The following is a 23,277-nucleotide window of genomic DNA, read 5'->3' as shown; positions in this document are numbered from 1 at the left end:
CTCTTGGTTGCCAGTATGATCAGAGACCAAGGGGCCCCACCACCAGAAGAACTTTGAGGCATGGCTTGGGAAGAGACTTATGTGAGGTGGCCTATCGGTTACCCCCAGCTCAGCCTCAGATCCTTCAAAGAAGTGACCTCCACAGTGGGAAAGAATTTCTGCACAGAGAGGCTGGGGCCAATAGATGACATCAAAAATCCTTTCTGGTTCTGATGTTCCATTATTGCCCATTTCAGGGGAAGGTGGAAGTTAGAAGGAAAAGGCAGGGGAAGCCAGGATGATTTGGTATCCAATGCGTGTTCATTTATTTTACACTTACAAAAGAAATCGCCCACCCCTCTGCCCCATTCCCCCAAAAAACAGTCTCTTTTTACAAACATTTAAAAATTAAAACCAAATGAAGATAGACAAGTTAATTTCAGTACAATTATTTTTCAATGTAGCTGTCATAATTAGAGTTTAAATTTCCTACAAGTGACCAATGTCCAAGTGACTTATAGGGAAATCCTGATTATTGGCCAAAAGGAAAATTCCATATTACAAGTTAGCAAATTCTAGTACAAAAATAGTCCGTGTTGGAATAGGCTTTCCTTTTACATAGGTCTCGGGGTCAGTCTACTGACTGCATAATACACTAACATTTCAGGGTTCTCTCTCTTTCACAAATGGCTCATTCATCATAGCTGAAGCAGCACGGTGTCTGCAGTGGCAGGGACTAGCGTCCACCTTGGGACCGTGCTGGAGACGGCAGGCCTGGGAGTGCCTCACTGACCCCAGGGCAGCAGGGCAGGGCCCCAGCCCCAGCTCTGCACAGGGGTCCTGGAGGGAGGGATGAATGGCTGGCAGAGGTTCCCCCTTCTGAGGGAGCAACAGGCCCAGGAAATAGGGGAAGTCTGCCCAGGAAGCTGGGCTGGTGCTGGCACGGGATAGCCCACCTCCTGCCAGTGTCTCCTCGTCCTTCTGTAGCCTGACGAGGTGAGAGGTGGTCCTCTGCGTTGTCAGCGGCGAGAGTGTGGCCCTGCCCTTGCTGTAGCCAGGGGAGGCCTAGGCAGGCTACTTGTCCCTCAGGATATCGAGCTGCTCCTGACACTCGGTGAAGAGGCGCTGAAAACGGAGATTCTGCCCAATGACTGGCAGTAGCTCCTTCAACAGCTCCCTCTTCCGGAGACCCTGTGGACACAAAGAGTGACAGTTGAATTCAAGTGTCAGTGAGGAGACCTGAAAGATGGGGGGGCTTCCCTGGCCTGGCAGAGAAACTTCTGTCTGCCCATCTGACCCCCAGAGACCCCCTGGAGAAACTACAGATGGATGAGAGCAATTTCTCTACATGCTGGCAAGTCCTAGGCAAGCTAAAAGCCTGAGCTGGGGCATGTGGGATGGAGTGGCAGGGAGTAGGGAAAGGACACAGTGCAAGGATACAGCAAAGAAAACCAGGGTAGGTTCTGCTCCTCTGTGTCCCCTAAGTTTGCCGGCATAATCACCACTGGTCTTGAACTGTACTGATTAGTGGCCATGGTAGCTTGGCCTTCCAGACCAGGACAGAAGTAGGACATTAGGGTAGAGGGACAGGTGGATAGCCATCCAGGAATGGCTCTTCCCTCATGTGGATGTTCTCTAGGGGACTGAGGTCAAATTCAAGGGAGAAGAGGCACCTGGGAGGCAGTGGCTGGCCTTGGTTTTATAATCCTGGGCCTCTGCCCTTGGGCTTTGCCCAGGAATCTTTCATGCCTGGCTGCACTGGCACCATGGTCTGCCTGGGTTCTCCTGCAACATGTACTGTGGGGAGGGGTCTCCACTGCACAGAACCCTGAGGAGCACATCTGCTTCAAAGAAAAAAACCACCAACCAACAACACTGACCATTGGAAGTGAAGGAAGGCCCAAGATGTTAAAATAAGCATGGTAACAAGACAAGGAATTATAGAAAAGAACCAAGTGTAGATATTAAGTATGAGCAACGTAGTCATTGAAGGAGATGGGATTTGCGGGAGAACAGACACTGCTGAAGACCAAGTCAGAGTAGAGTCAGATGGAGGACCACAGATCATGCTTGAGGAGAGAGGCAAGAGAGGGGAAGTAAGAGGAGAAATTGTATGGGGAAAAGTAAAGGCAGAAGGAGGCAGCAAATGGGCGCAATATCTACATAATGGGTCCCAGAAGAGAGAAAGAAGAGAGTAGGAAATATTTAAGGAAATAATACAGGTGGATTTCACATAATAAAATCAAATGGCCTTAGGTTGAAAGCCTCCATGAATGCTGATCATGTAAGATATGGAAACATAATAAAGGTTATATATGAAAACCACACAACTAACATATTTCAGTGGTGAAAAACAGCTTTTCCTCTAAGATCAGTAATAAGACAAAGGTGTCCACTCTCTCTACTTTTATTCAACATAGTACTGTAAGTCCTAGTCACAGCAGTCAGATAAGAAAAAGAAATAGGCATCTAAATTGGTAAGAAGTAAAACTTTCACCATTTGCAGATGGCATGACACTATTATACTATACCATTATAATATATTACATTATTGTAATATATTATATTATATGTAGAAAACCCTAAAGACTCCATCAAAAAACTAAAACTGATAAATGAGTTTAGTAAAATCACAGCAAAAAGTTAATATATAGAAATCTTACATTTCTTCACACTAATAACGAAGTAGCAGAATAGAAAATAAGGAAACAATCCCATTTACAACTGCACCAAGAACAATAAAATACCTAGGAAGACTTGTACTCCACAAAAACTGTAAAACATTGATGAAAGAAACTGAAGACACAAATAAATGGAAAGATATTTCATGTTCATAGATTGGAAGGATCAATATTGTAAAAATGTCCAGATCACCCAAAGCAATCTACAGATTTAATGCAATCCCTATTAAAATACCAACAACATTTTTCACAAAACTGGGGGAAAAAAAGATATGGAAAAGCTGGTATCTAGACATGTTAGGATAAAATACACAGAATTTGAGGATATCAAAGACAGAAACATTCTGAAAGTTTCTAAAAAACAAGAGCATATTACCTACAAAAGGAGAGATACCAAGATACACAATAAAGTAGTATTTATAATATACTGGGAAAAAACCTCATAACCTAAACTTTTTTACCCAAATAGGTATTCATATTAAAAGGTGTAATGAAAAGTATTCTTAGGCTTATAAGACCTCAAAAGGTTTGCCACAAAAAAGATCCACCGTGAAAATGTTTTGGAGGAAATACTTGAAGTAAGAGAAGATAAATCCAGACAATGCTAAGAGACATGAAAAGAAATGTGATCAACTATGGCTAAAGTTTATATTAGCCTTAAGAAAACCAAGAAAACAAAAAATGTAAATGGTTTGAGCTTAGCAATGAGGGGAAAAAAAAAAAAGCTTGTCAGATTAGATAAAATAAAAGCCAGCCATCCAATGTTAGTAAGAAACATATAAACATGGATGCAGAAGGGTTAAAAGTTGGAGAGAGATACGTTAGTAAAGAGTAAAAAGAGAGCGAGTATTTTACAATTACCAAAGAGGACTTCATGACAAAAACATTGCTGAGGAAAGAGAAAGTCAAAGAGAGGGACAAAACCACCCTCAGGGAGATTTTAATATACAACCAACTAGTGATGGGTCAGAAAGGGAAAAAGCTGCAGATTCAGGTAATCTGAACTGAACATTTAGTAAATAAGACTTAATGGACATATACAAAATGAAAATACACGTTCTTTGGCACACACAGAAATACAAAAAATTGCTCTAAAAGTAAACCTCAAAAAATAGGCATCATGTAGACTGCAGATTGGCATGATCGAATACAGCTACTATATGTTTTTGTAAATAATTTTATCAAAATGTAGCCACACCCGTCCTTTTGTTTATATACCATGTTACAACAGCAGAGTCAAGCAGTTGTACAGAGACTGCATGAATTTGCAAAGCCTGACATGTTTACTCTCTGGTCCCTGACAGAAGAAATTTGCCAACCCCTGATATAGCTCATGTTCTCTAACTAAGACACAAATAGAACCCATGAATCTAATTAATCAATTAAGTTAATTAATGAAATTGTTAATTGAAACTAAAAATGACTTACAAGTGAATGGCAATAAAAACACTATATACTGCGAAAATGGTGAAATGCAACAGAAGAGGGGCTCTTATAGGGATACTTAAAAACATAAAACATCTATCAGAGTACATACAAAAATGACAACCAATTACCTGAGTCCAACTTAGGTATCAGAAAAACAAAAACAACAAAAAAACAACATACACACACACACACACACACACACACACACACACACATAAATAAAATAAAATAAAATAAAATAAAATAAAATAAAATAAAATAAAATAAAATAAAATAAAATAAAATAAGAAAGAAAAAAGACATCAAAAAAACTTATTTATTTTATTTTGGAGAGAGAGAGATAGGCAGAGAGAGAGGGGGACAGATGATCTGAAGTGGGTTCTGTGCTGACAGCACATAGCCTGATGTGGTGCTCAAACTTATGAACTGTGAGATCATGACCTGATCCAAAGTTGGATGTTTAACCGACAGAGCGACCCAGGAACCCCAAGAAAAAACATTTTTAAAAAGAAAATGAGATAATAAAGAATTGAAATCAATGAAATTAAAAACTTTTGATAGAAAAGACGAATAAAGACAAGTCATTTGTCTGATCATTTACTGATCAACAACTTTATGCCAACAAAACTGAACATTTAGAGAAAATGGACTAATTCCTAGGAAAATATAATTTATCTAAATCAATTCAAAAATAAATAGAAAATAGGAGTTAAATCTTACCACAAGGAAAATAACAGGTATACTAGTTTTGTAAACTGATGTTTAAGAGACTTCCAAGGAACCGATTTTTCCAAATTTATATAAACTCAAAGAACAAAAAAAGAGGAACTACCCCCAATACATTCTATGAGACAAAATAACCTTGATTCTTTTTATTTAAAAAAAAAATTTTTTTTTAACGTTTTATTTATTTTTGAGACAGAGAGAGACAGAGCATGAATGGGGGAGGGGCAGAGAGAGAGGGAGACACAGATTCGGAAGCAGGCTCCAGGCTCTGAGCCATCAGCCCAGAGCCCGACGCGGGGCTCGAACTCACGGACCGCGAGATCGTGACCTGAGCCGAAGTCGGACGCCCAACCGACTGAGCCACCCAGGTGCCCCAAAATAACCTTGATTCTAAAACCAGACAAAAATAAAATGAGAATGAAAGATCCCAGGCCAATTTCACCCATGAAATCAGGTGTACAAATCTCTAATAAATTATTAGCAATTAGTTCTAACAGTGAATGAAAAGATACTATGACCAAGTTATTGTTTATCCAAGAAATTGAGGATAATTTAATCTTAGAAAGCTTATTAATTTAATAGGTTTTAATATTATGGAAAAAGGCACAAGAATTGGAAAACAGGAAATAAAACAACTATCTAAGATGATTTGGCTGCTTACTCTACACAGAAAACACAAAACTACTGATAATAATAATAATAATAATAATAATAATAAACATAACAAAAACGTGTAGAAAGATGTTTGGTGACTAAAATACCAAAACCAAATGCATTTATATATATATACAGCAGCAATGAATAATTAGAAAACATAAATAGGATAATATACTGTTTAGAATAGCCACAATTATAAAACATCTAAGAATGAATCTAACAAAAGACGTGGATGGCCTATGTGCTGAAAGTTATAAAACTGTATTGAAAGCCATTAAAGAAAACCTAAATGAACAGAGAGTGCTGATGGGAACAATGGCATAGTTTAGATATCATGATGGAGGCTGCAAAAGGGCAGTGGTGGGCAAAGTGGTGACTGAGAGCTGTAGGGGAACTGTGGACCTGTGGATGCCTATGGAAAGGATACTACGAGTAGAATACAACAGAACATCTAAGGTTATGAAAAGAAGCAGAAGTGAGATTTCTAGGGAAAGTGAAACACTTAAAAGCAGCTATGTAAATGGGGAAATGGAAGAAAAGCACAAGCAAAGACCTGGGAAAAAGGCATCCCCAGAAAAGGCTGGAGGACCAAGAGCCTTCATGACCAGCTGAGTAGGGGAGCCAGTCTGCAAAGACTGGAAAGGTGGTCTTTTTTTTCAAATGCCCAATATTCAGCAAAAGATGACAGGGCATTCAAAGAAACAAAGAAACATGACCCATTCAAAATAACAAAATAAACCTCCAGAAACTGACCCTAAGGGAACACAGGCTTGGAACTTATGTGACAAAGACTTTAAAACTATTGTCTTAAATATTCTCAAAGAGAACATGAACAGACATATTAGGAAAATGATATGTGAACAGAATGAGAATATTAACAAAGAGACAGAAATTATAAAAAAGAACCAAACCAAATTCTGGAGCTTAAAAACATAGTAGCTAAATAGAAAAATTCACTAGAGGGGTTCAACAGTAGACTTGAATAGACAGAAGAAAGAATAAATAAACTTGAATTCAAGTTATTTAAAATTATTGAATCTGAACAGCAAAAAGAAAATAGAACGAAGAAAAGAGAAAACAGCATAAGAGACTTATAGGACACCATCAAGCAGACCAATACATGCATTATGTAAGTCCCAGAAGAGTAACAGAGAGAGAAAGGGGAAGACAACTTATTTGGAGAAATAATGGCTGAAACGTTCCCAGGTTTGAGGAAAGACACGGATTTGCAAATCCAAGCTCAACAAATACTCCGTGTAGGAAAATCCCAAATGAACTCATACTGTGACACATTTTAATCAAATTATGTGAAGTCAAAGACAAAGAGATAATCTTGAAAGAAGAAAAGTGGCTCATTATGTAAAAAGCATCCTCAATAAGACAATCAGTGATTTCTCAGCAGGAACACTAAAAGCCAGAGAAAAACTGATATCTGAGAATACCATATCCAGCAAAACTATCCTTCAAAATCAAGAAAGAAATGAACACATTCCCAGATAAATAAACTGATGGATTCATTATGATTAGAACTACCCTATAAGAAATGCTAAAGGGAGTCCTTCACGTTGAAATAAAAGGATGCTAGACAATAAAATATAAAGTTCTCTGGTAAAGGTGAAAACAAGGACAAATATAAAAACCCATATTGTGTACATTTGTTTGGTAATTCCATTTTTTATTCTTTTATTAGATTTAAAAGACAAAAGCATAAGAAATTATAAATCTATGTTAAACGTTATAGAATATAAAAAGATATAATTTGTGCCTTCAATAACAAAGTGGATGGAGTGGAACTGTAAAGGAGTAGGCAATGTTTTTGTATACAAGTGAAATTAAACTGTTATTAGTTTAAAATAGACTGTTAGAACTTTAGAATGTTTTTGTTTTCCCTATGGTTATCAAAAAGAAAATATCTATAGAATATACACAAACTGAAAAGAGGAGAGAATCAAAACATGTCACTAAAAAAATTAACTAAATGCAAAGTAAAATAGTAAAGGAGGGAATGAGGGATAAAAAGCTATAAAACATACAGAAAATAAGTAACAAAATGACAATATTAAGTCTTTATCTGTCAGTAATTACTTTAAGTGCAAATGGATTAAACTCCCCAATTAAAAAAATGGGTAAGAAACCAGGATCCAACCATATGCTACCTACAAGGAACTCACATTAGATCTAAGGGCACATATAGGTTGAATATGAAAGGACAGAGAAAGACAGTTCATGGAAATAGTAACCAAAATACAGAAGAGATGGCTATACTAGTTTCATGCAAAACAGATATTATTTCAAAAACTATTACAAGAGACAAAAGTATAATGTATGTATACGTGTCTCTCTGTCTCTCATAAAGTATACAAGAGACATTGTATAATGATAAAAGGGTCAATTTCCCAAAGAAGATGTAACAATTATAAACATATGCACCAAACATCAGAGCTCCTAAATATATGAAGAAAACATCGAGTTGAAAGGAAAAATATATAGTTCTACAATAACTGTAGGACACTTGAATATCCCATTCTCAATAATGGACAGAACAACCAGAGACAGGATCAATAAGGAATACGAAGACCTAAAAAACAATATAGACCAATTGTACCTTACATACATATATAGAACATCACACCCAACAACAGGATACATTTTTCTCAGGTGCACACTGAACATTCTCCAGGAAAGACCACATGTTAGGTCACAAACAAATATCAATAGGTTTAAAAAGACTGAAATCATAGAAGTATCTTTTCCAATCAATGGGATGAAACCAGAAATCAAAAGCTAATGGAAAACTGGACAATCTGCAAATATGAGACAACATATTGTTAACCAATGATTCAAAGAAGAAATCACAAGGGAAATTAGAGAATATCTGAGACAAATGAAAATGAAAACAATATACCAAGAATGACAGGATGCAGCAAAAGCAGTCATTAGACAGAAATTCATAGCTTTAAGAATATACAAAGAAAAACCTCAAATCAATAACATAACCTTCCATCTTTGAAACTAGAAAAATAAAAGCAAGCTAACCCAAATCAAGCAGAAGCAAGAAAATCACACAAGTGAAAATAAAATGGAGAATAGAAAAATAGAGAAAATAATGAAATCGAAACATATTATTTGAAAAGACCATCAAAACTGATAAACTTTTGCCTAGATGGATTAAGAAAAAAAAAGAGAGAAGACTTGAATCACAATCAGAAATGAAACAGGGGCATTACAACTGATGCCATAAAAGTAAACATTATAAATAAACAATTTTACACAAACAATTGTACACCAACAAACTGGACAACCTAGACAATATGGACAAATTCCTAGAAACACACAGCCTACCAAGACTGAAACATGAAGAAACAGAAAATCTGAACAGATCTATAACTAGCAAAGATATTGAATCAGTAATCACAAATCTCTCAACAAAAAAAGACCCTATGACTGCCCAAATGGCTTCGTTGGTGAATTTCACCAAACATTTAAAGAATTATTAACAATCTTCAATTGATGCAAAAATTTTTTTGACAAAGTTCAACACTCTCTCATTGCAAAAACACTCCAAAGACTAATAACAGAAGTAGTCCACCTCAGTATAATAAAGGCCATATAAGAAAACATCACACTCAATGTTAAAAGACTGAAAGCTTTTGCTCCAAAGTCAGGAACAAGGCAAGAATCCTAGCTTTTACCAGGGTACTGGAAGTTCTAACCAGAGCAATGAGGAGAGAAAATGAAATAAAAGGCATCCAAATTGGAAAGGAAGAAATAAATCTTTCTTGTTTGTAGACAACATCATCTTATATGTAGAAAACCCCAAAGGCTCTATAAAAAAACCTGTTAGAATAAGTGAATTCAGCAAATTTGCACAATAAGAAATTACACAAAAATCAGTTGCATTTTGTACACCAACAACATTCTGAAAATGAAACTAACAAAACAATTCCATTTACAATAGTCTCTGAGGAATAAAATACTTAGAAATAAACTTGACCAAAGAGGTAAAAGACTAGTACACTGAAAACTATAAAATATTGCTGAAAGAAATTAAAGGTAAATGGAAAGACATCCTCTGTTCATGGATTGGAAGATTTAATATTATTAAGATGTCACTAACACCAAAAACAATCTATAGATTTAATGCACTCCATATCAAAATCTTAATGGTGTTTTTCACAGAAATAGAATAATTCATCTTAAAATTCATATGGAATCTCAAGGGACCCTGAATAGCCATAATAATTTTGAAAAAGAAGACAAAAGGTAGAGAAGCCTTTAGTTTCTGACTTCAAGACTTATTTTTGCTCTTCCTAGAAGTGGTCTGAGGTGATCTCTGCAAATGGTCACTATTCACTTGACCCAGAAAGTCCTACAAAATCATGCAAATCAAGAGGTTCAAAGCTTTGTGTTCACTTTATGAATGCATGTGAACCTGCACAGGCATCAAGGGTATGTATATCCGAAAAGCCACCAAGTATCTGAAGACTGTCACTTTATAGAAGCAATGTGTGCCATTCTGTTACTACAATGGTAGAGTTGGTAGGTATGCCCAGGCCAAAGAGTGGGGCTGGACACAGAATCAGAGGCTCAAACAGAGCGCTCAATTTTTACTACACATGCTTCAAAATGCTAAGAGTAATGCTGAACTTAAGGGTTTGGATGTAGATTCTCTGGTCATTGAGCAGCACATTCAGGTGAACAAAACCCCAAGATGCAGCGCAGAACTTACAGAAGTCATGTTTGGACTGACCCATATATGAGCTCTTCCTGCCACACTGAGCCGATCTTTATTGAAAAGGAGATTGTTCCTAAACCAGAAGAGGAGGTTGCATGGAAGAAAAAGATATCCCAGAAGAAACTGAACAAAAATTTATGGCCTGGGAGTAAATTCCACATAAAATAAATGCAAGTACAAGTAGAGCAAAAACCAAAAAACAACCCCACCAAAACAACAAAGCTTATTTCAAAACTATTGTACCTTTTAATTTTTGAACTATGTGACTATATTACCAGCCAAAATAAAATTTTAAATTAAAAACCTGAAAATTTTAATTAAAAAAAGATAAAAGGGGATGAAGTAAACTGCATAAACAAAGCAGAACGTACTGCCTGCCTGCGGCACCAGGGGCAAGCTGCAAGAGGATCTGCCCTTTGGCCTGAAGGCTTATGTCAATACCAACTGCCACCAAGTACCACCTCCCACTCTGGGCTCTCAGTATGTCTCTCTACTGTTTAAGGCAGCAGCGTGGGACACAGCTCATTACTACCTCTCTGGCCATTGTCACAGGTCCTACCACGAAGACTGGTCCAACCCTTCGACACTGAACAATGATCTTTGAGGGAAAGAGCCTGGACCTTTGGGGTCTCCTGAAGCAAACTGGTAGCTCATATCACAAAGAGTAATTTCCCAGTATATAAAGAGCTCCTACAAACCCAATAAGAACACATGGCAACTAAGTATTTCAACAGTTAGTTCAAAGAAAGGGAGTATAAGTGGCTCTTAAATATATTAAATGATGCTTTCTAATGAGCCTCTTGGGAGGGCTGGCTGCTGAGTCAGCACTGCTGGTTTTCAGTCCACCTTCCATCCACAGCTCCATTTTCCCAGCTACCTTGAGAACCAGTTCCATTTTAAGGATCAATTCTTACCATAAAAGTGCTCACAAAGAAACTCAACAAGAGAGTACAGTGTTCATATTCAAACCTGCCCTCAGTATCTCGATAAAGAGACTGCAAAGCAGTTTTGCTTTTTTAAAAGGAATAAATTCAGCATAGTGCTGAGGTCAGGAGTTGTCTATTTCTACACCTGCTCTAAGACCTCTTCTACATACTCTCTAATTGCTCACTTCCCTAGACTCCCTTGCAACGAGTGTGCTCAAGTGATTTGCTGGTTGCCTGTGAAGCATGGACTAACTTCTGGGTAGCTTTTCCTTTTCTGATGTTGCTAGTACTGGCTTCCTACTATCCTCTTTCCTTGAACTTGGGTATGAAAGCTACCTTGTGACCATGAGGTAAAGGCCAGGAGAATCACAGAGATATAGGGGTACCACCTACCTCCAGATGACTTAGAGAGAGGAAAAAAAAAAAAAAAGATTTCAGCACCATTAGAAGGAGTATCATTTACCTGCAGCTGAAAGCATTTGTTATGGATACCAGGGACCGTGAGCAGACCAGCTATATTAGGTAATTTACAGAAGGTAAAAAGCAGGTAGGACTACACCTTCCCTCCTGTGAAGAGAGCTCCAGGCTCTCCTAGACAAAGTTCCAATGAGGTATCCTGCTTGGAGCTGGCACGAACAAGCAGCAGGAAGGAGTGGGAGAAAAGAGCACATGGCTAATAATTGGTGGCTTGCTTGTGCCCCCTTCCATCTGCACCATATTGGCCTAGCATGCTTACCATGAGGCTGAGACAGAAAACTGCTACGTAGTAGAGCTCCAGCTGACATCCTAGGCTAAGGCTCCCAGAGTGGCTGCTGGATCACAGAGTGAACCTCTACAACTTGGCCCAGAGAAGGGTTGGTCAGACATGTGCCAGCCTATCTCTCACCCAAGAAGATGTCCTATCAGGGTGCCCCGGAGGTGATGAGTGGTAAAGAAACAGCTTTACTCTTACTGATAATTCAGAACCCTTCCCGTTGGGGACCTAGCTACACAAACAGAAACAGATTTCAGACAGCTAATGTGCTAGTGACAAAGGATTAAGCTGGCATGTGGAGAAGGTAGAAGGCCAGAGAATGACACCTTTGCCTTAGGAACATTTATTGATGAGAAAGAGGCTGAGCAAGCTTCTGCCAGACTTGAGGGCATAGGGGGATCAAAGCAGGGGCCAAAATGAAAAGTGGGAGTTCCTGGTAAGTCATCCCCCACCTTCTGCTGCCACCCCAAGGGCATGTACCCTAGAATAAGGGTAAACTGGAAGTAAACCAGACCCTGCACAAATGAGTATCTGGCTTTGAATTCCAAGACAGCCCAGAAAACCTAAGCCCCTGAACTGGGTTGAGGGGACCCTGCAGTACTGATGCCTCAAGAACTGGCAGCAGCAAATAAAAGTACTCCAAGAAATAAAGGAACATTACCTAAGTCCTCATATCATTCCTACAAATAATTTTTCAAATAACATGTCCAGCAGACAGTTAAAAATAATCAAACATGTAAGGAAATAGGAATATAAATGAGAAAGCACAGACACATCTATAGACAAGAGAAACAGATCCACAAGGGTTCCTGATACCAGAATTATCAGACATACAACTTTAAAATAACTAAACTTACTATGCTCAAGCAGATAAAAGACTAAATTGAAAATCTGGGGAGAAAACTGAAACTACAAAAAATTATACAGAAGATTTTAAAAAGAGAGGACATTACATCTCTCTGATGATGGGGAAAATGGAAAGGAAGATATAACTGAAGAAGAGAACCAAGAAAAATCCACAGTATGAATGAAAGAAACAGACTATGGGCTTTGTAAAACTTCAGAACAATAAGAGAGGATCCCAAAAGAACTTACAAAGCAATGGAAATCAGATTTGCAGCAGTGATTTTTAGCAACAACAGTGGATGTTAAAACTGTGGCACCATACCTTCAAAGGTGTAAGGGGAATTGGGACTTTGAAGGTAGGATTCTATTAAATGACCAAATTAAGATCTATTACAACAAAATAAAAATCGAATAAAACACACAGGCCAAGCACACACCATGGCCTATAGAACCTATGAGGTTTGACCCTCCAACCTTTCTGACTACAACCCTTTTCACCCTCCCATTGCTATTCTGCTCAGCTATTCCTTCCACATTGCAAGCTGCCACCTCAGGGCCTCTGAACTTGCTGTTCCCTCTGCCTGGATGTTCTTTCTCCAGTTATCTGTGGGGCTTTGCCCCTCACCTTTTCTGGTCTCTCTGCTCAGTTAGTTAAGGCTTCCTTGATTACCCAATATAAAATAGCATCCTGAAAGTATCCCCTTGCCCTCTTTATGTTTGTCCACAGCACCACCCCCACCCATCACAATACATGTACTTGCTCAGTTGTTTAGAATCTGCTTCTCTGCACAAGAATGTAGACCTATGAAGGTGGGGCCTGTCGGCTTTGTTCACTGCTCACTGTCCCATGCCTGGCCACAGCGGGTGCTCCATCAGTATTTGCTCAGTGACTAAAGAAGAAGCTGGGGAGCTAACTTATATCTACAACTCCCATCCCTGACCAACCTGTTCCTTTCAATGAATTAGCAGCCGTGTGTGCAAGCCAAAAATTCTGGAGGCAACTGTATGCATACTCATTATTCTCTCTTAATCTATTCCACATCCACCCATCCACCCACCAAGTCTGGTTGGATCTGCCTCCAAAATACAACTTGAATCTTTCTCCTTTCCTCTCTCCATGGCCATTGTGCCAATCCAAGTCACCTTCACCTATTGCAAGACTGCTGCAAAAAACAAGCTCTTACTGCTTTGCTACATCAGTTCATATCACTCCTGCTGACTGATCTGGGTCACTTCATGTCACCGCTGCACAAACTCCTCCAACAGCTCCAGCTCCTCACAAGGTCTCAATGATCTTCCTGTTCATCTGTCTCACCTAATCTCACACCACCCTCTCCTTTGCCTACTATACTCCAGCCACAGTGGCTCCCATGTACCATGCCCTCTTTGCATTCACTATCACTTTTACCAGGAGACTCCCAGGTCTCAGCAGAGCTGGCTCATTTTTATCCCTGGGTTTCATCCTAAAAGTCCCCTTCTGGGTCCTCCCTGGCTGCTCATTCCTAGGCACCTTCGGCTTATTGCTCTGCTTATTTCCTTCTTAGCATAATCCATGGTCTAAAACTATCTTGTTGATGGAATTGCTTACTTGCTTCTGTCTGCCTCGCTACCAAACTGGGAGCTCCAGGAAAGCAGGGTAAGATCTTTCATCTTCTCTACTGAACAAACCCACAGCCCCTGGCAGGCAGCTTTCCTCAGCACACGTGCACGCGTGGCCGAGCACTCTCTAGGCCCCTGATGCCAAAGACCCAGCTCCTGCCCACAAGTGCAGTACTGACATCTCAGCCTCTCACTGATGCTGGGGTCCAAGGCGGTGTGCTGAAGAAGTCTAATGGGGAAGAATTTCAAAGCACTTTGACTTATTTTTCATCTCTACCTTCACTTTTTAAGACAGAATTCTTGTGGCAAGAATGAAAGCAGCACCTACCACTACCGTTGACTCCCACTGGCTTCCAGTGGAGTAGTGAACCGGACCCAGTAAGTCCTTGCATATTTCTCGGAGTCGGTATTCAAACCCTAATTACGGGAAAAAACAAAACAAAAAAAAAACAACAAAACAAAACAAAACAAAACAGAAATAGGAACACATTACAAAAAGAAATAAAAAATCAAGAATATGCTAAGTTGTTGTGTATATCAAAATAGATTGAACAAATGTTTATTTTATTGGCTGCTTTGGGCAAAAAGCCTCCTGAACGACTCTCAGTTTGGGGCACTGAGACCCATAATGACAGACTCACTCACGAACCCACTCCCTTGATAGCATATACAGCAGCCCCTCTATGTGCTGGGCCCATGGGAAAAATGAGATGTGGCCAGCTCTGGGACAAACTCCCCAAGGTGATGGGAAAATGTGGGAATTGTGGAAGGAGGGGAGTGGGCTGGTCAGATTTGTTTCAGACAAGACATGTTGACAGTGAGAGGAGATCAGCAGGGTCAGGAGGCACCTTCGGGAAGTAAGAGATAGCAACGGTATGAATTTAGAGTGAGGTGGTGATGGAGCAGAGGAGATAGGAGAAGCAGTCACCGGCCCATCAACTCACAGGTTATGGCACAGCCACGAGGAGTGCCACAAATGCTGGTGGCAGAATCTGGGGGCCTGTTAGCACTGGTGGCAGCTGAAGCCATAGGGTATGATGAAATCGCCCAAAGATAAGGGTGGAGAATAAGAGGGTGATGCTGGAATCTGAGGAATTTTAGAAGTGAAAGGGGTCTCCCTTTAAAATTTTAGTCCTTTTATAGTCAAGGAAGCAAGAAATAGAACAGAGGTGACTTATGTTATTGGACACAGGAACAGATGTGGGAAAGATAGAGAAAGAGAAGCAAGCAGAAGTGATCCTACAAGTAGGTGCAGGCCCCAGAGGAGGCAGTGACTTTGTTCAGGGTGTCAGGATGAGTCCTGATCAACGCCCAGGATGAAGTAAATTAGAGGAGCCAGAGGACAGGTCTTCCCAGGGGATTGGGGTATGAGGCTCAGATGTGACAGGAGCACCCCAGCAAAGGTGTGGGCTTGGGAAGATTGAGTATTTAGAAGACTCAGTGACCACACAGGCTGGGCAACCATGCAGACTGGGCGGAAAGAGGCAAATTAAACTCATCATTGGAGTCTGCTGGGAAGGACTTTGAGTTGGTCAGCCATATTTGTTGTCATCAGAGGTTTATATATACACACAATTATGTCATCAGAGGCAATGTGACATGTGAGCTCTGGAAGTGACACCTGTAGGGGTTCGGAACGTTTTTTTTTTTTTTTTTTTTCTCTTTTCTGTACTTTAAATTATAAACAAAATAGGGAGGGTGAGGTCAAAAGCAAACCAAAACCAAGAAGGCCAGGAGAGGCTGTGGGGAAGGCAGTTCTGTGACCAGGCCTGGAGCTGTGTGGTCACGCAGGGAGTTTTGGGAGTGCTAGTTCCCAAGCCACAACCCTGGAGGACAAGCTCAAGTGGGAGGAAGGTGGTAAGAAACAACCTCACACTTGCTTAGCAGAGAGATGAAAGTCTATTTATTGTAGGGTGCCCTGACAACAGGATGTCCACCTCTTCCAACACACCGAGCTTTCTGCTGACCGAAAAGGGAAGAGGGGGTGGTGGGAGAGATCAGAAGTGCTGGCAGGGAAAGCTGGGCTAGAAGGCCATGGAGAGGTGCTGGACATCAGGCAGGCCCTTCCAGGGCAGGAGGGGCTTGGAGGAAGAGAGATGCAGGCTCAATGGATATTGCCAGAAGAAGCCCTCCTCTGGGGTGACCAGCTACCACTGAAGCTCCAGGGTATGAGGGAAGGCAAGAGTCTGAGCCTTCTGCTCCTCTGGAGCATGTCTGTTCAAGCATCCTGTGCCCCCACCCCCTCCTACTGCCAGTCCTCCTGGTCCTCAGGGCCTACCCAATTCAGGGTCTCAGAGTCTATAATAGGGTTGGATGCCTGCTGAGCTGCTTTGATTACAGCTCAGGCTAAGAGATGGGGGCTGAGGGCCATCTTGCTGATGGGGCAGTTGGAGTCCAGGGCCTCTGGGGGTAAACATAGGAGACTGGCAGGAAGGAGAGTGCAGACAGTCCTAGGCCACTGCATCTCTGCCTTGATTCATGGGCTTTCTGGAAGATCATGTTGGGATAGAAATTGAGCCAGACCCAGGAAGATGGAGGGACCACCAGAAACCTCACCTTCATTCACAAGGTACCGAGCGTAGAGGAGGAGCCAATGGCGGTACTCATGGCTGGACTGCAGGGTGAGTGCCGCTGCAACCTGATTCTCCAGGTAGGCCAGGGTGGTCTCCTGCTGCACTACATGAGGCACGGAGAAGAGTCGGGCTGCCTGTCTTCCTGAACTGCAGAGATTGGCAGAGCAAGCATCATGAGGCAGTGGGCACTGCATGGGGCAGGAGGCTGCCGCCTTGCACCCTTGGACACCAGTGAGGAGCCAGTAAAGAGGCAGGTGTCAGACTCCACACTGGCCAAACCATCCCCAGGTCCCAGCCACAGGCCTCCTGGTCTGTCTAGCATCCTGGGTGTATCCCACCCTGTAACTCCTATCAAGGCCCCTGAGGTGACAGGCCAGCAGCCCATTTCCCCACTGCCCTTCAAAATACTGCCCATCATCATGTCCATGACACATAGCAACTCAGACCACCATCTGTGCTCTGAAGTGACAGGGCTTGTGACCCAGCACTGCGTGTTATTACCTAATATGGGCCCACGATCCTTGGCACCCTCGAGCCTGCCTGTGTTAAGCAGTAGCCAGGCACAGGAGATGGGCAGTCAGAGCGCAGGCCTGGGTGGGACTGTGCTTGTGTGACCCAGCCACCTCCCCCAGCAAATTGGGTCACCTACGTGGAGGCACGGCCCTGGACTATGGCTAAAGGTCCGGAGCACAACATGGCGTCCTGGGGAGGCAGGCTGCTCCTGAAGTCTGCACACTGGGCCAGGGAGTCCTGCTTGTCAGAAACCAGGTTCCTGGGGAGGCAACAGTAGGAGCAGAGGTCAGGAAAACCAAGAGGTCCACCAGAAAGGCTGGCAGTGAGGCCACCAAGGAGCAAGCACCACATGACCTGTGGTCAGAGCACCAGCAGAGGCTGAGTGTCACTGCATTCTCTCCATAGAGTGCTCATGGACAGGTTTCATTATGAGGCAAAACTGATGATGGTGAAGGTCACCAACAGGGCTCTTGCTGGGACCACTTGAGCTCCATGGTCTCAGCACTTGAGGACAGAGGCCTGTGTGTGAAGTGTGCATCGGATGCCTGTCTGCCTGGGGCCCACCTGGCCTAGCCCTTGGAAGCTTCCAGGAATGCCAGGCCATAGCCTTCCTGAGCTTCTACAGCATCACAAGCAATCAGCTTCTCTGGACCTTTCACATTTTTGTTAAGAAAACATTCTACCCACACTTTTAAAATAGTTGCGTGCTGGGGTGCCTGGGTGGCTCAGTCAGTTAAGTGTCTGACTTCGGCTCAAATCATGATCTCAGAGTTCACGGGTTCGAGCCCCACATTGGGCTCTGTGCTGACAGCTCAGAGCCTGGAGCCTGCTTCGGGTTCTGTGTCTCCCTCTCTCTCTGCCCCTCCCCCGCTCATACTCTGTCTCAAAAATAAACATTAAAAAAAAAAGTAAAAAAAAAAAAAAAAATTGGGTGCCTTTGTAAAAATGTTTCCAAAATACACAGCCAACATTTCTCTTCTTAAAGAAAAAGCCTATTTCCATAATTACAGTAATCACATATAATATACAAGGGTTTATAACTTGGAAGAGCTATGAATGGGGAGGTTTTTTTAAAATATTTTATTTTTATTTATTTATTAAAAAAATTTTTTTAAATGTTTGTTTATTTTTGAGAGAGAGAGACACAGTGCGAGCCAAGGAGGGGCAGAGAGAGAGGGAAACACAAAATCTGAAGCAGGCTCCAGGCTCTGAGCTGTCAGCACAGAGCCCAACAGGGCTCGAACCCACGAACTGTGAGATCATGACCTGAGCCGAAGTCGGACGCTTAACTGACTGAGCCACCCAGGTGCCCCCAAAAATAATTTATTAAGTAATCTCTATACCTAATGTGGGGTTCGAACTAACAACCTCAAGATCACATGCTCTACCAACTGAGCTAGCCAGGGACCTGTTTTTTTGTTTTTTTTTTTTTTAACTCAAGAAAGAAATTTCAGTGGAAGGATAAACTTGTGCCTGGCAACTCTTGACAGACAAGGGCTGGAGGACAGATAGCTGGCTTGGGTATGAAGGACCAAAGGTGCAGGCAGAAGAAAAGAGTGGCTGGTACACAATGTATAGGCTTCACATGTCTCGATTAAGATCTTGGAGGAATAGAGATTTGACAAATACAGAAAAGAGCTCTAAACTCCAAAATGGGCCGAGGAAAGACAGACCATGACACATGGTGAGTGATGGTGCAAACTTACTAATTCACAAAGTCAGCGGAAGCGCTACTTGGCTCTTGCTAAGCTACAAAAATTGATGAGTGGTGGCAATGTTGTTGTGAAGCCCACTCACCTATGCTGACAATGCTAAGGACGACAGGCTGGACATGTGTATTGACAACCAATTTTCTTAATTTACAAAAATTTTTAATTTTCAAATGCCCATTCCAAAGTGACATCAGAGAATAATGCAGAAGGAAAGCACCCCTGCCCAGGGACAGTGGGGCATTATTGGTGGGTTTAAGCTCTCTATTTCCTTGTATAAAGCAGATAGAGCCCAGCAGGGCTGTCACTGTTGCCCGAACCACAGGGCTTTACTGTGAGGAGAAGCCAGGGCAGGAAGGCCTGACTGCCAGGACCAGAAGTCTATTCCAGCTCAGACGGACACTCTCCCAGAAGGGCAGGGCTAGGGGCTGGCTTACTTACCATGTAGAAAGTGATGGATTAAAGCAGTATGCCTTCCCATCGGACAGGTTCATCACTGGGATTCCATGCTGTGTCAGCAAGATCTGTGACACTGTCATGTCACTTCCTAGGGAGACAGTACAAGAATGGGTTCTGGGTGTGTTCTGATCAGCAGGTGCCTGCATATGACCTAAGGAGAAACATAAACCACGGCTCCCATTGTCCCAGCAACACGTGCCTTCACACTGACTCAGCAACTAGGCAGCTGCTGCTCTTCTGTGCATGCTGGTCTCACTGCCACCCACTAGGCTATTTGTCACCTCTCAGAGACCCATTCAAATGTGCCCCGGGAGAGAATGCATCTTCTCCAACACTGAATGCCTCAGGCTGCGCCCAGAGCCTGGTTCATGTCAGGAACTGAAGCTGCCTAGCCCTGGCATCCCTCCCCACCCCCTCCCCACCCCCTGGGAACAAGGGGTGGTCCACTGCTGAGGTTACCTGCCAAGATGGAGTGTAGCGATTCTTCTTTCACCACAACTACCTGTCTGTGAACATCCCTAGGAGAGAGACAGGGAACAGCTTACTCTCCAGTTGGAGTAAATACATCAGAGTGTGCCTTGGTGGTCAGACCCCACTCTACGGTTCCTGGTATAGAGCCAGCCCTTGCTTCCCCAGGCAGGGGCTCTGTGCCACAAGTGGCTTCCACTCCCCATGTGTCACTACACTACCTCTGTACAAGTCTACAGCTGAGGGCTTAGGCAACAGAGCTGCGGGGTCTGCCACCAACACCATGCCAACTCTGGGAGAAGCGTGGCCAGGCTCTGGCAGCTGAGATCCCATTTCTGGACCCTGGCACAGGCAATCAGGCATATGATTTGTCATGAGGTTTGCTCCTTTAAGGATGGTGGCAGGGGTAGGCAGCCTGCCCCACTTCCTTGCACATCCTCCCTCCCCCAACACGGGATGGCTATCATAAGCAGTGTATGACTGCTTAGGGCCCCTCAGGCATTAAGACCCCCAGACCTACAGGGTCCGAGGACTGTTCTGCTGAGTGGCCTCCTTTGCTTCCTTCTTTGTCCCTGCAGTGAGAGGGGATCTGCACAGCCCTATCCTGCTTGGAGCCCATCCCACCCTGGGCCTGCCTCTCACCAGACAGATAATGTGGCTGCAGCCGTGAGTGCCATGACGTAGGAACCCGTGCAGTGCAAAGTGGAGATTGGGGACGGCAGGAGGATGGGAGGGAGGAGACGGCGACCACAGGCGGAGAACACTGACAGCATCCTCTTTTCACAGGCAACACATACCACGTCACTGAAAAGGTAGAGAAGGGACAGGTGTCATGATGACAGGGAGCTGTGGCAGAGGCAGCAGACTTGAAATGCAGAACGTTTCCTCTTTCTGTGCCCACCTATACTTGCTGTGACCTTCCTTTGAGTAGAAGCAGCAGAGGGAGAGGTGGAGCAAGGGCTTGCCACAAGGATCAGGGTAGCAGGGCTCATGGGAGCCTAGCCTAAATGAGACCTGATTAAAGAGAATGTGTTCTCTTTCCCTTCAGCGGCTGCTTGAGCTTTTCTGAGCTCAGACTAATGTTGATCCAGGGGGAGCCCACAGCAGTATCTACCACACAGGCCTCTTAGTCATTCATGGGTGCCTGGGATTGAGAAGCTCAGTCTACTCATCTTGGCAGAGAATGAAAAGGAGGTACAGAATGATGGTTCCTTCTAGGTGCAACATCATGCACCCGCTCAGAGCCCATGGGAACCGTGACCTAAGATGGAAGGCCGAGTACTTGTAGGCACTATGAAAGCATTTTACATGCAGTCTCATGATAACTAATTAAGGATCTAGTTAAAATGACTGTATCTAAGCCAATTATCTTTGTAAAATCCTTATAATAGTACCAAATACATGGTCCTGACGGCAGATCCTATAATTCAACAGACACCTGAGGAAAACACTGGTCCTCTTTTCAGATCAAGCACATGTAAAAACAGCTCCAGGGGATTGTGTCCTGGAAGCCCATGGGAAGACACTGGATGACTAACCACTGAATTAAGGTCTCCCCTCATACAGAATATGGACAGGGCTGGGCTGGGGACTCACAGGACAATCAGAAATCCACCCTGTTCTCCCTGGATGAAAATCTGGGGTCCAGAGAAGGAACCATTCCACGTCAGAGAGAGCCAGGCAGAGCTCAGCCTGGAACCTGACCAGATAAGGGAATCACAACATTTGGGTTGAAATCCTGCCTTGGGTGACCCTCTAAGACAGTTTCCCCACCTGTAACATGGTGATAATGATGCCGGCTTTATTAGGTCTTGTGGGGACTGAGATGACAGATACACGTCCTAAGCCCAGGGCAAGGCATGGTACAGGCCTCTGTGAGAGCTAGCACGTAGGGCAATGCACCATGCCTCAGACAGTAACAGTGCCACACAGCATAGCACGTGGTACTTGATTGACATTAAAGGCTGGGCTGGGCGAAGACCCTCACCCTTACCAACTGCCAGCAGCAGTGAGGATCCGGCTGGTGAGCACCGTCTCCCACTCCTTCCCTTCCCGGTTACACTTCAAACGACTTAGCTTCACGCCCCCCACAGCAGTCACTTCATTCTCCACTTCAATGTACATGGAGGGATCGGAGCTCACCTGGATGGAAGAAAACAAACAAAATGTCTTTTCAGGTGATGGTGGGCCCACTGAGACTTGGGTCATGTGACAGATGAGATGTTCAGAGACCCCGCAGCAGGAAAAAGACACAGAGAAGTAGACAGAGCCGGCTAGCCAACAGGACGGTGGTGGCGTATGTAGTAATGGGGTGGGACAAGTAGGACGGAGGTCCAGATGTGTGGCCCCCAGAGAAGGGAGAGGGCTGGGAGCTGGCTCAGCCTCCTCTCTCATGCCTAGGGAGCTGATGGACAGATAGCCCATATGGAAAACCAAGGGAGAACAGCTGAACAGTTTGCACTCATATGGCCAAACAAGTGGGTGAGGTGGGGCAGAGGGCTGGATGCTGCTGGGAGACGGGTCCCTTCATAGATCCCCAGAAACCAAGAACAGCCCTAAGCGGCACTCAGTGGTAAAGCCCCTGGGTTACAGGGTGGGCAGCTAGAGTTTGGAAAAGGGTTTGTGTGCCCTGTCTCCGAGTACATCAACAACAAGAACAAACCACGTAGGTCCCTACCTTTAGGCCCAGAAAGCCTTGTGGTGGGAAGGGCTGACACCTCTGGTATCCCATGAGGACCAGCTTGGGTGGGGCAGTGTATGCTCAGTAGAAAGTGACCTGTATGCGGGGCCCTAGAAGGTTTCCCAAGGATGTGCATCTGAGCTGAGGAACAAGAGGCATAAACCTATGGCACGTCCAAGGTCAGGTGCTAGACTGAGTGAATGGAAGAGCTCTGGGTATAAAGGATTCTTTGCTCTAGAGCTGTGCTTTGAACAAGCACATGGTCATAAGCTTCTACTCCAAGAGCTCAAACAGCTCTGATGATGACTCTGCTGGGTCCTGGGAAGAGGACAGGGCCAGTGAGCTGGTTGGGAGACAGGCCATTATGATGCAGTCCAACTATATCAAGTCTGAGGCTACCAAAGGCTGAATGTGAAGCTGAAGGAGGCTACCAAAAGGAACAACTGAGACAAGTCTTGAAGGAGCTGGCCATCCAGAAGATGGCAGCAGGACTGGAAGAGCGAAGCACAGAGAAGAGAAATGTGCATGTGCGTGGGCGGGCAGC

The 23,277-nt window shown here is 43.3% G+C and overlaps 1 protein-coding gene and 1 pseudogene across 4 annotated transcripts in view; one reads left to right on the top strand and one right to left on the bottom strand.

Annotated features, from left to right (window-relative positions):
• Positions 1 to 278: 278 nt before the first annotated feature.
• LOC102966185 (protein HIRA) overlaps positions 279 to 23,277 on the bottom strand; it is a 91,612-nt gene continuing 68,613 nt past the window's right edge. For 3 of the 4 annotated variants that reach the window (XM_042963134.1, XM_042963135.1, XM_042963136.1), the window contains 7 exons: positions 22,047 to 22,195; positions 20,696 to 20,857; positions 20,045 to 20,103; positions 19,568 to 19,673; positions 17,554 to 17,676; positions 16,888 to 17,051; positions 279 to 1,170 (listed from right to left, as the gene is read on the bottom strand). In XM_042963134.1, coding sequence (XP_042819068.1) covers positions 716 to 1,170; positions 16,888 to 17,051; positions 17,554 to 17,676; positions 19,568 to 19,673; positions 20,045 to 20,103; positions 20,696 to 20,857; positions 22,047 to 22,195 — 1,218 coding nt within the window. In that variant the 3' untranslated portion in view covers positions 279 to 715. Of the gene's footprint in view, positions 1,171 to 14,659; positions 14,749 to 16,887; positions 17,052 to 17,553; positions 17,677 to 19,567; positions 19,674 to 20,044; positions 20,104 to 20,695; positions 20,858 to 22,046; positions 22,196 to 23,277 lie in introns of all 4 variants that reach the window. The other variant, XM_007091594.3, reaches the window with a different exon arrangement.
• Positions 9,809 to 10,374, top strand: LOC122232701 (annotated as a pseudogene).

This window comes from Panthera tigris, chromosome D3 (genome assembly GCF_018350195.1).
Source record: "Panthera tigris isolate Pti1 chromosome D3, P.tigris_Pti1_mat1.1, whole genome shotgun sequence".
In the NCBI taxonomy this organism is placed as follows: domain Eukaryota; kingdom Metazoa; phylum Chordata; class Mammalia; order Carnivora; family Felidae; genus Panthera; species Panthera tigris.
This window is presented reverse-complemented; position numbering and strand designations above follow the sequence as displayed.